The 18,475-nt window shown below is 36.1% G+C and overlaps 1 protein-coding gene across 1 annotated transcript in view; it reads right to left on the reverse strand.

The window, feature by feature from the left end:
• Positions 1 to 18,475, reverse strand: part of TAB2 (TGF-beta activated kinase 1/MAP3K7 binding protein 2) — a 90,146-nt gene that overhangs the window by 30,609 nt on the left and 41,062 nt on the right. Inside the window, exons 4-5 of the mRNA XM_011965661.1 lie at positions 9,909 to 10,099; positions 930 to 2,430 (exon numbers count right to left, since the gene is read on the reverse strand). Of these exons, the coding sequence (XP_011821051.1) occupies positions 930 to 2,430; positions 9,909 to 10,010 (1,603 nt within the window). The 5' untranslated portion in view covers positions 10,011 to 10,099. The remainder of the gene's footprint in view (positions 1 to 929; positions 2,431 to 9,908; positions 10,100 to 18,475) is intronic.

Genomic DNA, 18,475 nt, shown 5'->3' on the forward strand with positions numbered 1-18,475 from the left:
AGGATAATCAATTGAAATAGATTTGAAAGTAATGTCCTTACAATTCCATATAAAAAGAAATACATTAACCAACATTTAAGGGAGGATGAAAGGGACGAGTATCAGGAACAAGATTCAAACTTCTTTGATGTAAATTATTCTAATACTTATGTAGCAATAGATTTAATAAAATAAGTCAAAAATGTTGTATTAGAAAAAGGAAGAATTTCCCCCGACCCCAGAGAAGGGTTTCACTCTGTTGCCCAGGCTGGGCAGAGTGGTACGGTCATGGCTCACTGTAACCTTTGAACTCCTGGGCTCAAGCAATCCTCCTACCTCAGTCTACCCAGTAACTGGGACTACAGCTGTGTGCCACCATGCCTGCATAATTTCTAAACTTTTTGTAGAGACAGAGTCTCCCTATGTTGCCCCAGCTGGTCTCAAACTCCTGGGCTCAAATGATTCTCCCACCTTGGTCTCCCAAAGCACTGGAATTACAGGCATGAGCCACCATGCCCGGCCACGAATTACTTATTCTTCAAATATCTGGTCAAAGAAGGCAAATTTATCATATTAGTCAAGACAGTCAACTAGTTGCTTATTAAAATATGTTTCTAGGAATTTTTATTTACAGAAAATTTAAAGAGAAAGTCAGCATCACCACAGGTATAAGAAAAGAAAGTGTTATAAACATTAACAAACCAACCAACCAGAGTTGGTTACTCTGAAGAGCTGATAACCCAATTACTCAAACTTCCAGTTTTATAATAATAAAATAAAATTAAAATTAAAATGTATATGTATAATACTCTCAAATGTTACAATAACATCATTTGGGGCAATATTTAAACAATGAAATAATAATGCTAACACCCATTTCTGTTGTGAAATCAAACGTACACCAACAAGCCCAGCATGGAAAACTATCCCACCTTTAGTATTCATATTACCTTGTGTGTAGGCAGCATCGTCAGATCCCATACTCAGTTTCCGTGTTTCACTTATTCTATCCACATGTGCTAACGTAGGGTCCGTGAGGTGCTGAATATTCTCGGTTTCTACATAATGATCAGGATGATTTAGAAGATTTGTAAGTTCAAAGGTAGGGGACACTACCCCTGGTGAAACTGCAGGGGGTTTATTGGGAGAAACTGTAATTTTGAAAGTGTATTTTGTATTGGGCTGAGTGACTACCACTCGAGGAGAAGTTGCAGAGTTATTGCCTATTGCTCGACTTTTGGGAGGATGGTGATGAATAAAGGCAGGACCCATGCTCACTTGCCCAGACATGTTCCTGGAGGCAGCAGATGCTCCAGAGTTTGTGGATATGAAGAGTGTGGGCTGATTCCGCATGACCTGTTCATCTCCTGTGGTGGCATTAGCTGAAATATAGACCTTAGGTTGACTACGGGACATCAGCTCATCCGTATTTGGGGGGCTGGCAGCTATGTAAACAGTGGGCTGATTTCTGTTTAAGGTTTGGCTATTGACTGAAGAGGAAGTGCTGGAGGTTCGAGGTCCAGAAGAACGCAGTTTTGAAGAATTATTTCTTTGCGGGGGTTCAAGTTTGATTTCAATCTGGTTTTTTCGAGGTCCTGTTGAAATATTCTGAATGTTATATTGGCTATGGGCAGAAGACTGTGAGCTACCAGATGAATGAATGGTGGGTGGTTGTGAAGTAGTAGGTGAACTGATTGGCATGTAGACATGAGAGGTCTGGTGGCCTTGCTGATTTGGCTGCTGAGATGAGGTATGTGACAGAGGATTAGATGCAGGACAAGTAGTCCAGGGACCAGGCTGTGAAGGTTGATAAACTTGCTGAGGGTTCATGGGATTAAACTGAGATACCCAGCCAGAATGCTGTTGTGTCTGTCGAGTTGTACCACCAGGAGTTGTAATGTAAGGCCTAATATAGATAGAATTTCCCTGTGGACTGTTAAGTACAGGTGGAGGTACACCATGTATGTGCAAAGATGTAGGAGTATTACGACCAGTCTGGATATTTGGGGCTAAAGTTACCATAATGGGATTAAATCTGGGAGTTTGTTGAGAAAGGCTAGATGTTCCTTTGCTGCCTAAGTGAAATCCAAGATGTGGTGCTGAATTTGAAGCACCAGAAGAACTGGACATTCCAAAAACATTAAAGCCTTGAGGAACTTGAGCTGGTGCTGTCTGTGGCTCCTGCTGAAATAGTTCACTATTGGACTGGCCACCTTGAAGTTGTCCATCACTAATGCTGTGCGTTAGAGTCCTACTTCCATTCATCCTACTTCCTTCTCTTCCATGGTGGTAAATGTTCTGTGATTGCAAGTCCAAGTTGAGAGAAGTCATGTGATTGCGTAGACCAGAAATTCCAGAATCATCTGAAAAATTTAAGTCTCCTTCACCATAAAGATATCTTGTACTCTCCTGAGAGAGAACAGCACAGCAGGCATCCAGGTTATTATTATTCTATGAAAACAAAATAAATTGATTGATGTTAACAATCAGAAGCTAATGCTTGTATTTGCATCTCTACAAATACATGATGAACAAGTGACTGGCTAATACAATTATAACACATATTTGGATATTTAAATTTGAGAAGTATTTTTATGCAAATGATTGAATTAAAAATCCTTACTACTAATGTAATAGAAAAGCTCTGACTAACAAAGTGAATCAAATCATTGTTCCACTTTAGCAGCTACAATGGATAAAAGGAATAAAATGGATTCAGACAGATATATTAAAATTATAATCTAATTTAAAAGGCAATTTTAATGTTGAACAAAATATAATCATTCAACTTACGTATATAATACTGTATAATTAAACATTTTTAAAAAAGCTAAATAGAAAAAATATCAATGTTTGATATATAGCACAATGTATCAAGTGCTATACACATTTGTTTAAACTAATAAATGTTTAAAAAGTTACATTTGTAGCATTTAAAGTTCTGAAATTCACACCAAAGTCATCTCAGTTCTTCCCATGCTTCCTCTTAACTTGTGTAATCTCTCTCTCTCTCTCCCCCCCTCTCTCTGGAGGCTCAAGGTAGCCTCCAGAAGAACTAGTTCCTATCTCTGCCTTTAGACAACATCATAAAAATCTACTCGAGGTGGGGGGGAACCCTCAGATTGTTTTTAAAGAATTCTCAAAAGACACTGACTAACCAGTAGTCATAAATCATCCACGAAAATGTTTGCCAAACACCTCCTATATGCATAGCACTGTGAGCCTGTGGAAGAATCAAAGACATATAAAATCAAACTTTTCCCCTAGAAAGGAAGACAAACCACAGATATCTGAAAAGGTAACATGAGTACATGCCAAATATTAAGTGGTGATGAAGTTCAACAGAGAATTAATATTGTAGGCTACTGAAGAAAGGAATGGGTTAATGAGGAAGGTATGGCCTGATGTTTTTCATAGAATATGCAGAACTTCAACAACAACAACAACAACAACAACAACAACAACAACAACAATTCTTAGTGAAGCGAATGGCACGAGCAAAGAACATAAATGTGAGAGTTAAGTAAAAGCATGTTCCAAACAAGGTGGCTGGAACAGATCTGGCTGGAGCTAAAGATTTGTAATGAAAATGTTGTTGAACAAATTGTTGCAAAAGCAGATTGGATTTAAATAACGAAGGAGTTTTGAAAAATGAGTCACACTAGAGTTTGACTGTATTATAAGCAATGAGGCGAGCTACTGAAAGTGGATGAACAGAGAAGTAAAAACACAAAGGGTATTCAGGGAAGAGAAGTCTACTGATACTTAAGATGAATAAAAAGATGAAAAACCTTTGGCAAGATGACCAGTTAGAAGACATAAAGTAATGAGAGTTTGATAATGGAAATAAATTTTAAAAGAATATAAATTGTCAACACAATTTGGCCACAAGAGAGAAAGAATTCAAATAAGCCTGGACGATTAAGAACCTGACAGAAAGGAGAGTTTTAGACTTAAGAAATATGAATAACCAAGTTAAAATGTCCACAGGCAGTTTGATATGAGATAAAATAATATTAAGAAAGAAGTAGACTAAAAAGGCATCCTGATGCCTTGTTAAGGAAATGACAGCTCACATTGTTTCAACCGGTAATTTAAAAGGATAGTGAGCAAGGTTTGACTTCCCCCTTCCTAAAACCAACAACTTAAATCTCTCATGCTACAGAAATCCTTTTATCCTACTAATAACTCTGAATTGATACATACTAATTTTTCAAATAAAGTTGAAAAACTGATCACAATCTTTATCAATGATTCCTTATTAAAATTAGATCTTATCTTTTGCCAAACCTGATTGGTGCTTTTTGCTCTAAGTTAAATTTATTGCCATTCGAAGTAAATTCGTCTTCCTTCTTAGCCAAAGCTCGGAGACTTGATCTTCTTCTCACCTCCTCTCTGTCATCGTTCTCAAATTAAAATTTACATTCCCTACCAAATTCAATTCCACACCTCCTTTGTAAAAGTTTGATATTCATATTTAGTCTTCCTCTTTAATTCTCTTGAGCACTCAAAAATCTTTCCCTTTAATCCTTTGTAATCTCTGTAATTATTCAATATGTTCATATTAAAAAGCAATATTCTAGCTCAGCTATGCCATAATTTATGTGCACTCAAATTATTTACACTCTACAGACATTACTTTCTTATCAGCAAAACATAAAAGAACTTACAGGGGTTTTATAAGGTTACAAGAGGAGAAAATGAAATGTACTTTTTATTAAAATTTTTATTTTAGAAAATTTTAAACATACATAAAAGTAGAGAGGAAATATGATAAACTCCCACATACTTATCACCCATCATTTTTCATTTGATATATATGCCTCAGCTACTCCCCCTACCACAACTAGATCAAGTCTCAGACATCATCTCGTTTTCATCTGTAAATACTTCAATATGTACTGTAAGAGACAGGGACTTAAAAACATAACCACAATGCCATGATCATACCTTAAAATAATCAATAATTCTTAGTATCACCTAATATTCAAATAGCATTAAATTAAAGCATAAAAATGTCTTTGTACAGTTAGTTTAAATCGGGATATAAATAAGGCCCACATATTTCATTTGGCTGATAAGCCTTTTAGGTTTCTTTTAATAACCAGCCCATCTCCTCTTTTAAAATATTTTCCAGTCATTTGTTTGTGAGAAAACTTGGTATTTGTGTAGCAGAATTTCCCCTATTCTGGACTGCACCCCGTGGTCAATCAATTTCCCCTGCATTTCATTGTAAACTAGTAGTTATATCTATGGATGTGATCAAGTCCATGTTTGAATTTTTGGTGACCATCATAGACATCCACTGTCAAATCACACAAGGAGACACAGGAATGTTTGCCTGTCTTTTTGTGATTTTAAAACTGACTGGTAGATTCAGATGTTGTCAGCTGGATCCAACTAATGATTTTTAGCAGCTATTGATGATCATTGCTTAGAAACACTATTTCATTAGGGGTGCTAAACAGTAATACTGCAATGTTCCAATTGTAAGATTTTGGCCAGGCACAGAGGCTCACACCTGTAATCCCAGCATTTTGGGAGGCCAAGGCGGGATAATCGCTGGGCCCAGGAGTTTGACACTAGTCTGGGCAACACAGTAAGACCCTGTTTCTAAAAAAAATTTTGTTTTTAATTAGCCAGGTATGGTAGTACACCTGCAGCCCCAGCTACTCAGAAGGCTGAAGTAGCAGGATCACTTGAACCCAGGAGGTTGAGGCTGCAGTGAGCCACGATCATCCTACTGCTGCATTCCAGCCTGGGTGAGAGTGAGACCCAGTCTCCAAAAAAACATAAAAAGGATTTAGTCTTCATTCTTAGCAGCAATTCTTCCTTGAACACTTGCTCTCTTCAACTGTTTGGTTATGTTCTGCACAGAAGAGGCAGGATAAAAAAATTCTTTTCACCAGTTGCCAGAATAGTAAATTTGGTCCCTAGGAACCTCCAAAGGTGACTATGATTTATTTTTAGTATCATTATAAACTCATGTATCTTTAATATTTTGATGTGTTTCAATCACTTTTGGTCATTATATCCCCTCTTCAGGTTACTGTGAACAGCTTCAAGTTGGCTCCTGGATATATGACATGAATCCAGTAGTTTTTCAAAGCTTCTCTGCTTTCTGATATGACAAGATGTTCCAGCTCATCATATGCATCTACTCCAGACTTGGAATCAGCCATTTCTCAAAGAAGCCCTGGTTACTTTTAGTGAGAAAGGGTAGAGGACTCTCTTGGAGTGTATCAAAAGGGGTGGAATATGAGTTTTTAAAAGGTGGAAAATCACTGCTTTTTGGTATACAGCCACAAATCTGCATTCTCTTCAAAGCTATAAAAAGGTCTGAATCATTAATTCCAGTTTCTCTTTCATTTTTCCCCAAACTCCTGCACAGACACAGAAATTACAGATAGTATCAAAGTATATATACCCTACAGCATTCATTCACTCCTTTAACCAACATTTACTGAGCAAGGAGAAAGGAATATGATCGCTGATCGCCAAGAATCTCACAGTCTAGTAGAGGAGATTAACGTGAACACAAATGAAATGCAGCATGGTAGGTGTTATCATAGAAATATGGGTAAGGACGATGGGTGAAGGTCATTTGAGAAGGTTCCACTAAGTACATGGCACTTAAATATTAAGTGTTGCATATACTGAATGAACAATACTTATTAATGCAATACTTTGAAAAGAAATACCAATTTTAAACTTACAGATTCAATCATCCTGTTAAGGGAATTTAAAAACAGTAAAAAATTCAGTTAAAAAATCAAAGTGAAAACTATGCAATATTTTCATATTCTTCTAAGGTTTAAGATTTAATTATCAAATATAAAAATCAACTTTAAAGATACAAATTACACCTGCTGGTTACAAGCTATCTTAGAGAATTCACAGTAGAAGGAAGAGATATGAGTAGTTTCAAAAAGAGGGAACTGTGCAACAGATAAACTTAAGAAGAGAACAACAGAGGATAGATACTTTTGTTCTCTTCCTGACAAGCAAGATGTCTATAAAGAACATGTACACAGAACTGGTAGCATGGCATGATCCCTCACTATTTTTAAAAAGTTCTGAACCAGTATACTGTAGGAAGGGTCTGTCAGAAGAACAGAAACCCACTCAATTGAGAAAGGAGAGCCCAAAAGAGACGCTGTCATTTAGAGGTAGCTTAATTTGCCTTTTCAGTTTAAAAATATTGCTCTAAATTTGGGAAAACTTGCACCCTAGTTGTAACCCCAGAAGAAGGAGCTCTTCCTATGCCTTTCTTGTCAGATTTCTTGTTATATCAGCTAAAAAGTACATTACTTGGATACCCTAAATTATTATCAACTTACTTTTAAAAAGTGTGGTCTGTTTCAGGCAAGCAAAATATTTCATTTTAGTTAACACGAGGTGTTGGGAAGCATGCTAAGTAGAGGAGTTTGCTTCTGTAAAGCCAGATTAACATTGTGAAGGTGGTATTACTAGATGCCCAAAGGAAATGGAAAACCATTCATTTCTTATTTTTGGGTTAAAGCTGAAAACATGCTTAATTATTTTACTTTTAAATAGGTAATTCATTGACACAGGTTAAAACAATAAAAAAAGATAACTGTTGAGAAGTCTGAGTCCTAACTCTGTCCCATCTGGCCTGTTCCCTCTGGCCTACTATGGATAACTATCTTTTATTAATTTCATTTTTAATTCTTCCAGTATTTCTTTATGCAAACAGGGACAAATACATGGGTGTGTAGATATTTATTTGCCTCGTTCTATCTATATACTCTGCTCCGCATCTTGTTTTTCTTAACACGTACTGGAGATTATATTGTAAGAGTGCATTAGAGCTCTTTTTTTTTTTTTTTTTTTTTTAAATATTTTAAAGTAATTCTACAAAAGGCTCTATGTTTTACTCCTAGTTAGGGTATTTCAAAATCTCTATACCTGTACTATATGTAGGGAAATGTTCTGGACAGTTCTTTCAAAACGAAGTCTACAGAAATTTATCAAAGAACTTATAGTTATCTTCCTGTTAGTTTTTAAATAACCTACTGAATAGCATAGCTTTTACCACAAAATTCTCTTTTATTTGAAAAGTTAGGGAGAAGTTACTTGGGTTCAAGGGGGAGACTATTTTTCCCCACTATCTCTGCTCCTTTCCCACACTTTTTTTTAACTTCTGACTCCATCCTTATTACATGTTTTTATTCTCTCATTTTTTTTCACATTCTATATTAACAAGTGTAAACTATTGATTCATTTACCAAATATATATTATGGGCTTTCTGCTGTTGTTATTCCTTTTAGTACTGGCTGCTAACATTTATTGAATACTCATTATGAATCAGTTACCCTATTGGTTGTTTTACCTACATTGTCAAATTTAACTCTCTGTTAAGTTTTTTTATTCCCACTGTGCAGTTGAGGAAATGAAAGTCAGAAAATGAGGGTCAGAGAAGTTAATTATGTTACTGCTAGTAACTGTCAAAACTTGAACTCAGTCTGGTTTATCGCCAAAAGATATGCTCTTAACCATTATACCATAAGAAAAGGCATTGCTGGTGGGAGAATTCCATGCAGCTCAGGATGACTAGAGCATACGGTATGAAGAGGAAGGACTGGACAAAGATTAGGGTGTAGAAACAGCCAGGATTCCAGATCACAGACCTTGTATGCCCTAGTCAAGCTATATAAGCGTCATTCAGAAGGGCACAGGGAACAATCAACAGGTTTTAAGTGTGTGAACAGCTCTGCACTCTGGCAGAAGAGGATAGATTGGAGAGACCAAAACTGGGTTAGGTAAAGCAGGTAGACCAATTAAAAGGTGATAACGGTGATAAGGGTGTGAACAAAATGTAGTCATTTAATATAAAGTATAGATTCAATAAAAATTTCATATAATTTCAAACTTTAAAAATCACTTCAAGAGTAAATATGCTTGACTGAGCCCCAGATACTTTTTTTTTTTTTTTTTTTGAGATAGGGTCTCTTTCTGTTTCCCAGGCTGGAGTGCAGTGGCATGATCCCAGCTCACTGCAACCTCTGCCTCCTGGGTTCAAGCAATTCTTGTGCTTCAGTCTCCTGAGTAGTGGGACCACAGGTGTGGGCCACCACGCCCAGTTAATTTTGGTATTTTTAGTAGAGACAGGGTTTTGCCATGTTGGCCAGGCTGCTCTTGAACTCCTGGCCTTAAGCAATCCACCCACCTCAACCTCCCAAAGTGCTGGGATTATAGGAGTGAGTCACAGCACATGGCCCCAAATACATTTCTGATACAAAGATTTTCAGTTTAATAAAACAGAAAGGCACAACTATCATTCAATATTTGGAATTGTGAATTTCTAAAATTGGGTATACTAAGAACAAGGTACAAATTAGAGGGTTAGTGATATTAATTGGAAAACTTACAAATTAAATTTAAAAATATAAAAACAGACTTTTTCCCCACTTTGGAATTGGGACCTTAGGCATTGTCTAGTCAAACTCTTTTATTTTACGGATTAAAAAAACCTAAAGCACAGAGGGCATATTCTTTATCAGATATGCTTGGGGTGCCCATTTAGGATTATAACCCAAGTTTCCTGACTCCTTAATCATTTTTCTCACTTTCATACTAAGATCTGAAATTAGCTCTTCTGGCAGAACAGGTGGGAGAAAAGTTAAGACAGCTCATATCTAGTAAGTACAGAGATTATCAATGCTTTACATTCAGATCTCATTTAACTCTCACATCTACTCTACATGTTAAGTATTATCTGTACTACAGATGGTACAGAAAGCTCTATCTTGCTAAAGGCCACATGACTATCAGACACCAAAGATTATCTCTTTTCATCATAGTACACTAATACCAACAAGAAGATAACCTAAAAGACCTTTTCTTCCAATGTTTAAAAAAAAAAACAGGTTTGTATTAACAAATTCAGAAATCATTGAACACTGACCTGTAACATGCACCTGGATACAACAACTTCAGGTACTTCAGGGAATTTTTGTCGCAGGTCATGTAAAACCTGAAAATCAATTTGGTGGCTTCCTTGGGCCATTCGTATATTGCCTGATCAAGACTATTTGTACAGTAGGCAATTCTAGGCCTTAGTGGAAATAGTACTCATCTCTTCTGTCCAAGCATTTTCTGTGAAAGAAAGAAAAAAAAATTTTAATGAGAACTGATTATAGAAGGAATATTGTGGATTTAAAATTTCAGTACAAAAGAATATGTACTTTAGCACTTAACATTATAAACTATAAAAATATTTAGACCTAAAGTGCTTTCCATATAGTTATACTATCTTTTTAGTATTAACTCTGATGGTAAACTTTTATATTGTCTAACTCCTATATATTTATATGCTCTATAAATGGCTAAGCCAAAAAACATTCAAATAAGAAATTACTGTCAAGGTTGTCTTCCCAGAGTCTTTTAAAAAGGGAGAAGGAATAGCATCACTGATTTTTTTCTTAATGATTACCTCGAGGTGAGTAATCTAAATTCTTAAAGTTTGGATACTGAAAAAATATGTTACGACAAATGACTCTGTTTTGTCTAAAACTTAATGATTCAAAACCCAATGCATTCAATATTTTGCTTTATCTTTCAAATATACTTAATCCTTAAATGCACAATCAATTCATTCTCAGGAGCTTAGTAGCATTTTATTCCCTCTGCTTCTATTAAATCAGTATTTTTAAAATACTAATATTTCTCAAGGGGTTTGACTTAATTGGCTGAGCAGTGAGCAGCCTGGGTATATGGAGTTTTATAAGATCCCAAGGTGATTCTAACGTGTGGTCGAAGTTGAAAACTACCTACCTTATTTTTATTCCTGTTGTTTCTAATGTAAACCATGTTTAATGTTGAAAAATCTTTTGGGGATATAAATAGAAGGTAAGTACATTAACTTAAAATATTAAGACATTTAAAATCATGCTATTTGAAGACACCTTTCATTAGGACAAATTTCATAAGAAGACAATCTCTTTAAAACTAATTTCTTATTTGTGGTATTTCTCTTTTAACCTCATTAACATAAGCCTAAAAATACAGGTCTATATATTGCATTAATGTAGGAATTCGTTCTCTTTTATTATTGTGTATCTAGCACTTCATAAACAGTCTTCAGCATAATAGATATTTAAAATAGTTTTGAGTAGATTTAGTTATAGAACTCCTCAGTGCTCAATAAAATAAATGCTCACTTAGATATCATGCAGAGTAATAAGCCTTTTAGTTTTTTATCATCACTTGATTAAATTGTACTTAATTATTCTGTCTGTGTGGCTTTAGCTTAGTTTCATCTCACATATAAAATCACTGCCACATCAAATTATTTGCATTATAGATTTTCCAAACGTATTTCTATGTAAACATACACACACAATTTTCGCATTCAAAAGTAGTTTTTCTATAAATGGGTTGCAGGAGAGAAAGTACTAGAAATTAGTAAGTGACATTTTAAAATAATTTAAGTGGTGATAATCATGCTATAGAACTGCTCATTTTAAGGAAGCCTTCCTTGACTCCTATCAGCTCATTTCTCCCCCTTCCCCCAATTTTGGACTAAAACTCCTGGAAAGGATTGTTTATATGTTAAGTGTCTTCACTTCCTCCCTCCCTCCTAATCTCTTTTAAACCTACCCCAGTCAGGTTTTCATAGTTTTTCTCCACTGAAACTACACTTATCAAAGCCACCATACACTTTCAGTTTATGAAACCCAATGGTGAGTTCTCAGTCCTCAACTTACTATATCTCTCTGTAGCTCAGGACCCATTCAACCACTACTACCTCATTCTTTAAACAATTTCTTCATGTGGCTTCTGAGGTTTATACTCTTCTGGCTTTCCTTCTACTTACTGACAGATTCTTCTAAGTTTACTTTGCTGGATCCTTTCCCTTTTCTGGACATCTGAATGCTGATGGCTGGTAGAGTTCAGATCTATGGCTTCCTTTCAACTATATCTACATTCCTCTTCAAGACAATTTCATTCAAATATATTGCTTTAAACAATATCTATATATTGGTGCTTGGCATATTATTATCTCCAACTCCAATTTCTTCCTTGAGACTAACATATCTAACTGGCTAACTGACATCTTTTGTGCATCAACTTAGTTCAAGCTTGGTTATGTCCAAAATCGAACTCTTAATTCCTCCCCCATCCAAATAAATCCTTTCCCAGTCTTTTCCACGTCAGTAAATGGTACCATCATTCATCCAGTTGGTCTTTCTCTCATCCCACATCTAATCTACCATCAAGACTTCCTTGCTTATATACAAAAAGTGTTCTGAATCTAACCAATTTTTCCCAGTTGTTACTGCTCTTGTCCAAGCCACTATGATAATTCATCTAGACTACTACTGCAAAGGCCTCAATAGGTCTCCTTGCACCTTCATTCTTTTTGCCAACATACTACCTCTTCCCCTGCCCCTAGTATTTTCTTTACTGAGCAGAGTGATCTTTGTGAAAAGTAAATCAGAGTCATCATTTTCCCTGCTCAAAATAACAAGGCTATCTACCTGGCTATCTACCACCCCTCTAACTTCATCTTCTACCCTCTCCTTGTTCCCTCAATTAAAATGGCAGTCTGGTGATTTCTCAAAGAAGCCACTCTTGTTCTTTCCTTAGGGCTATTGGATTTGCCACTCCTTTACTACTGGAACAGTTTTCCCTTAGACCCACTTGCATGGCTCCCTTCTCTTATGTCATTAAGAATGTTGATCAAATGTCACTTCTTCAGAGACAGTTTCCTTGACCAACCCCTCTATCTAAAATAATGCCATAACTCTTCCTATCTCCCACCATTGCACCCTCATACTGCTTTTTCTTCATAGCCTGTATCAATACCTGTGATATATTTTATTATCTCTCCATCCGCAAAACATTAGCCCAACGGGATCAAGGACTCTGAAGTTCATTGATCTATCGCCAGGATCTAGATCATTCCTGGTTCACAGAAGATGCAACACATTTATTGAATAAAATGAATATTTTATTATAAGGTTTCTTTATAGTTTCTTTCTACAAGGCTTCCAAAACATATTTCAAATGATCTAGATTTGAAAAAAAAAATTTTTATACACAATTTGAGGAAGAGGCAAATAGTCTGAGACACATTTTTATTATTTAAAGGAGGATGAACCCTGAAAACAAATTTCAACATATTTCATTATTAAAACATATACTGAAATCTCTCACCATACTTGCCTGCTTTTCTAATAAAGACTATGACTTACACAATTGATAACATTCTTCAATTGTACAATTTTATTTTATGGGTTCTACTTCCTGTAATGGCTGAATAACACCTACCAGACCAAATCTCTCATGAATAACAACTATAAACAGCAGAAATGCATAAAAAACTACCTGAAGGCAGAAACAAATTGGGGGAGGGAAGAAGAAGGGGTCAGCACTTGGAAGAAGGAAACAGCAAGGGTAACTTTCTATTTTTAATGGCTTTTACTCAGAGAGCAGGTCCCAATTAGTTTGGGTAGCTAAAACTCAGACCTGCAGTCTTACTTGCTTGATGAACCAAAAAGGACAGACGATGGCACAATCGCAACAGCTGAAAGCTTAGTGAGCAGATCACAGGAAGGAGAGAACCACAGAGAGGAAGCCCTAAATTCTGTGCATAAACTCTGTATATATCTTTGATCTCCAAACTATACATACGTATGACAAATTCCATTCAAGCAGCAAGGATAAGGTTAAAATAACTGAACTGAGATTTCAGAGCTTATACTTTAAGTGTAGTCAAGTTATCTGGCTTGAAACAGGTAACAAACCAAACACCAGTACTCACTGGAGGAATACAGAATCCAGAGTCTCTACATGGCATTCATAATGTCCTAAATAAAACCCAAAATTGTTACACATAAACAGAAAAAAAATGACCCATACTCAAGAGAAAAGGCAACCAATGGAGACCAAGCCCAAGATGAGCCAGCTGCTAGAATTAGCACATAAGTATTTTAAAGCAGCTATTTTAACTATGCTAAAGGATATAAGTGCAAATATGCTTGGAACGCTCAGCAAAGAAATGGAAATTATACATATATAAAGCAAATAAAAAATTAAGAACTAAAAAATAAAATATCTGAAAAACTTCACTGGGTAGACTTAACCATGGTTGGGAAATGGCAGAGTCAATGAACTCGAAGACAAAGCAATAGAAATTATCCAATCTGAAGGATGAATAGAAAAGTGACTATGGGTAGTGGAGAGGAGAGAAATAGAACCTTAGGGATCCGTGGTAAGGTATCACAAGCTTTAATATACCTGTAATTGGAGATTCAGAAGGAAAGGGAAAAAAGAATGAAGTAGAAAAAAAATGTAAGAAATTAGGGCTAAAAATTTTGTTAGTAAAATATATACATTTACAGATTTAAAATATCAGCAAATCCCAAATAGAAAAAAACAAAGACTACACACAGGCACAAGACAGTCAAACTGCTAAAAACCAAAAAGAAACTCTTGAAAACAGCTAAAGAAACAGAATGACAATAATTCAAGTGAATGATGACTTTTCATCAGAAACAATGGAGGTATCAGAAGATAGTGAAATGACGTAATATAAGTGCTGAAAGAGGAAAAAACCAAACTATCAACCCACATACTATATCCAGCAAAAGTAAACTTTAAGAGTGAAAGCAATATAACTATTTGAAAATGTAGCCTTTGTGGAGCAATAAGTCATTTGTAAGGACAGCCCAAACACATTACTGAAACAACTGGTATTTACTAAATTTCAAAATAAAAACCAAGAAATATCTTATGAACTTACTCTGTAAAATTATTTCTCATAATAAACAGACACACATTTCCTATGTTAAGATGCAAAATAACCCCTCTCCTGAGAAAAAGAATAAAGAAATCATACTTTATAAAATGTTTGCAGCAATAGGTATAAAGTTTTGGCATCTAAACTTCCACCAGCTAAAATGATCTAGGAGGGTTAATTCCTTAAGGATTCTAAATAGCAGAGTACATATAGTACTACAAAACATAAGTAAACATATTGGAAAGGTTTATAAAATGTGCCATATTCTTTCCTTTCTTAAACAATTTTTGATTTCTCAGTAACTACAACAGTGAAGAGTACTAGGCACTGGTTAATGGCTCACTCAGACTACAAGTTATGCTTCATATTCAGTGTAGTTTATCATGGTGGATGTTTCTAGGACCATAAGAGTATACAAAAGCTAACTGTTTAACACGAGACCATGTCTCCAGATTAAAAAAACAAAAACAAAGAATGCAACTGGATATATAGGTCTCATGAAAATTCTGGGCATTTATGAGACAACTAGATAAGAGTATTTAAAACTGGGACTATCATCTATTTATCTACCAACCATACATTTAATGAGTGCCTAGTATGCAGGAGATATCACGCTGGAGATAGTACAAGTATTAGAGTCAACGTCCTTGCCCTGCAGATCACAGAAATTGCTAGGTTAAAGGCACACAAATACAAGCTTATAATTTAGATAACTATTTTAACTTGCCCATTATTTTATCTTCTGTCTACCTTCTTCTGCACTGGGTCTGCTGCCTGCCATCTCTCTTGTGGCTATCACAGCCACTGTTTTTATCTCTTTCACATCATTCCAAAGCAGAGCATGGGAACATGGTACATTAGAAAAAACTGTAGAGAGCAAAGATCAAGAAAAGTAGGTAGGTCCCACATCATGAAGTGCCTTTAAAATTGGGGATTTTATCTTAAGAACAATGGGAAGCCACTGAAGGATTTAAAGCTCAGAGGTAGGAAAGGTGACATGATGAAGAAATCATGTGTGTATAAAAAATGGCTATTGTATGGAAAAAGGGTGAAAGAATATATGAGAAGACCAGTTAGAAAACTACTGCTGTAGTCCAGCCAGGAAATGGTAATAGCTTGTACTGTGGATAGCAATGGAGACTAGGTAGAGAGAAGTGGAAAACCTTAAAGGATATTTAGGAAGTAAAAACATATAGAAATTTGGTGATGGATTAGAAATTGGGGTAACAGTGAAGAAGGTGTCAAGGTTGATTTCTGATTTGCTCAACTGGACAGTGGTCTCATCTCTGAATTAGGAAACAAGGGGAAAAATCAAAGAGTACAAACAAAGAGAAGATAACAGGCTTGTTTCTGAATCTGTGGAATCTAGGGTACCTTTAAAACATCCAAATACAGATATCATACAGGGAGTTGTGATATACAGGTCTAGTGCTCAAAGGACAGATCTGACCTGCAGAGAAAAATGTGAGAGGCATCTTTGATACCGGCGTTAATTAAAACCTGAGTGTGAATGAGATAATCCTACCATATAATTTAAATATATCATTAGTTATATTATAGATAAAACATTATATAATAATTATTAGTTTTTTCACAGTGGTCAACATTCTATCCTCAAAAAACTGAAGAGCATGTTTAAAGATGGATTTTCAAATATCTTAATGAATTTTCTGTTCAGAAAATATTTTAATGTGGCATTATCCTGTAATGAAACTTTAAAAAATGCTTAAGAAAGAAAACATGTCAACAGTTTAAAAAGCCAGCAAGTGCTACAAAGCTCATCAGGAAAACCTTCCTGCCTCATGTCTCTACACCTTTGATTCCTACCTATTGTTGGAGGTGGGGCTTGGTGGTGAATGAATCATGGGGGCGAATTTCTCATAAATGGTTTAGTGCCATTTATGAGAAAATAAAGATTTAGCTTTATTTTATATACCATACCTCTCCACTGCTATACTCCTCGGCCCAGTTGCTTATTTTACAATTTTTGTTTAATCAATATTAAAATACATTTTTCCCCCTATAAATACTGTTAGCCTAGATACTTAGTCAATAATGAGGGATGGACTAAATCTCCAAGGTCCCTTCCTGTAGTGGTACCTAGGGAAGAAAAGTATAATTTTAATTAAAAAAAACTGTAGAATATTAATCATATGTGACCAAAGCTGGTATTCAACCAAGTCTGATAAAATAACAAAGCTCTTGCAATTCTAACACTAGCGAAAATGGGGAGAAATGGGAGGGAGAGGACAAGGGAGAAACATGGCTATTATACTTAAGTTATAGATTTAGATTAGATATATTATTTTCTGGAAAACAAGCTGCCTTGATATTAAAAACAAAACAAAACACCAAAACAATGACTATAAAAACATGGCAAAGTCTGTCAAAGATTGAAGCTAACTGCTCTTGACTAGTCTCCCCTTTCCCAGTACACCAAACCAGATGGGATAGTTTTCTAAAACTTTCCAAAAAAAGGTAATTTTTGTGTAGTTTAAATTGTTCCAAAGTCCAGACAAATTTCACTTTTCAATTTACTTTAAAAGGTTATAATATAGTTTGGGTATTATCCCCTCTAAATCTCATGCTGAACTGTGATTCCCCGATGTTGGAGGTGGGGCCTGATGGTGAATGAATCATGAAGGTGGATTTCTCATAAGTGGTTTGGCACCATCCCCTTAGCGCTGTCCTCGCGATAGTAAGTTCTTGTGAGATATGGCTGTTCAAAAGCATGTGGCACCTCCTGTCTCTTGCACCAGCTCTATGTGATATCCAGGTTCCCCTTTTGCCTTCTGCCACAGCTGTAAGCTTCCTGAGGTCCCACCAGAAGTGGAGCAGATGCCCAGCACCATGCTTCTTGTACAGCCTGCAGAACCATGAGCCGATTAAATCTCTTTTCTTTCTGAATTACCTAATCTCGGGTATGTCTTTACAGCAATGCAAGAATGGTCTAACACAGAAAACTGGTACTGGGAATAGGGCACTACTATAAAGATACTTGAAAAATGTGGAAGCAACTTGGGAACTGGGTAATAGGCAGAGGTTATAAGAGTTTGCAGGACTCAGAAGAAGACAGGAAGATGAGGGAAAATCTGACAATTCTTAAGAGACTGGTTAAATGGTTATAATCAAAATCTTGATAGTGATATGGACAGGGAAGGCCAGGGTGATAAAAACTAAGATGGAAATGAGGAACTTATTAGGAACCAGAGCAAAGTCATCCTTGTTATGTCTTAGCAAAGAGCTTGGCTGTATTGTGTTCATGCCCTAGGGATCTGTGGAAGTTTCAACTTAAGAGTGATGATTTAGGGCATCTGACAGAAGAAATTTCGATGTGGCTTGGATGTTTCTAACAACCTATACTCAGACGTTGGAGCAAAGAAATGACTTAATGTTGGAAGTTACATTTAAAGGGGAAGTAGACCTATAAAAGTTTGGAAAACATGCAGTCTGGCCATGTGGCAGAGAAAGAAAAGGCTTTTTCGGGAGAGGAATTCAAGCAGGCTGTGGAGTAACCACTTGCTATAGATTGGCCTGACTAAAAAGGAGCCAAGTGCTAACAGCCAAGACAATGGGAAAAAGGCCTCGAAGGCATTTCAGAGATCTTCACAGCAGCCCCTCCCATCACAGGCTCAGAGACCAGGAGGAAATAATGGTTCAGGCGGCCAGGCCCAGCCCTGCACAGCTCAGGACACTGCTCCCTGAATCCAGGCCGCTCCAGCTCCAGC

This window comes from Mandrillus leucophaeus, unplaced genomic scaffold (assembly GCF_000951045.1).
Source record: "Mandrillus leucophaeus isolate KB7577 unplaced genomic scaffold, Mleu.le_1.0 Scaffold731, whole genome shotgun sequence".
In the NCBI taxonomy this organism is placed as follows: Eukaryota; Metazoa; Chordata; class Mammalia; order Primates; family Cercopithecidae; genus Mandrillus; species Mandrillus leucophaeus.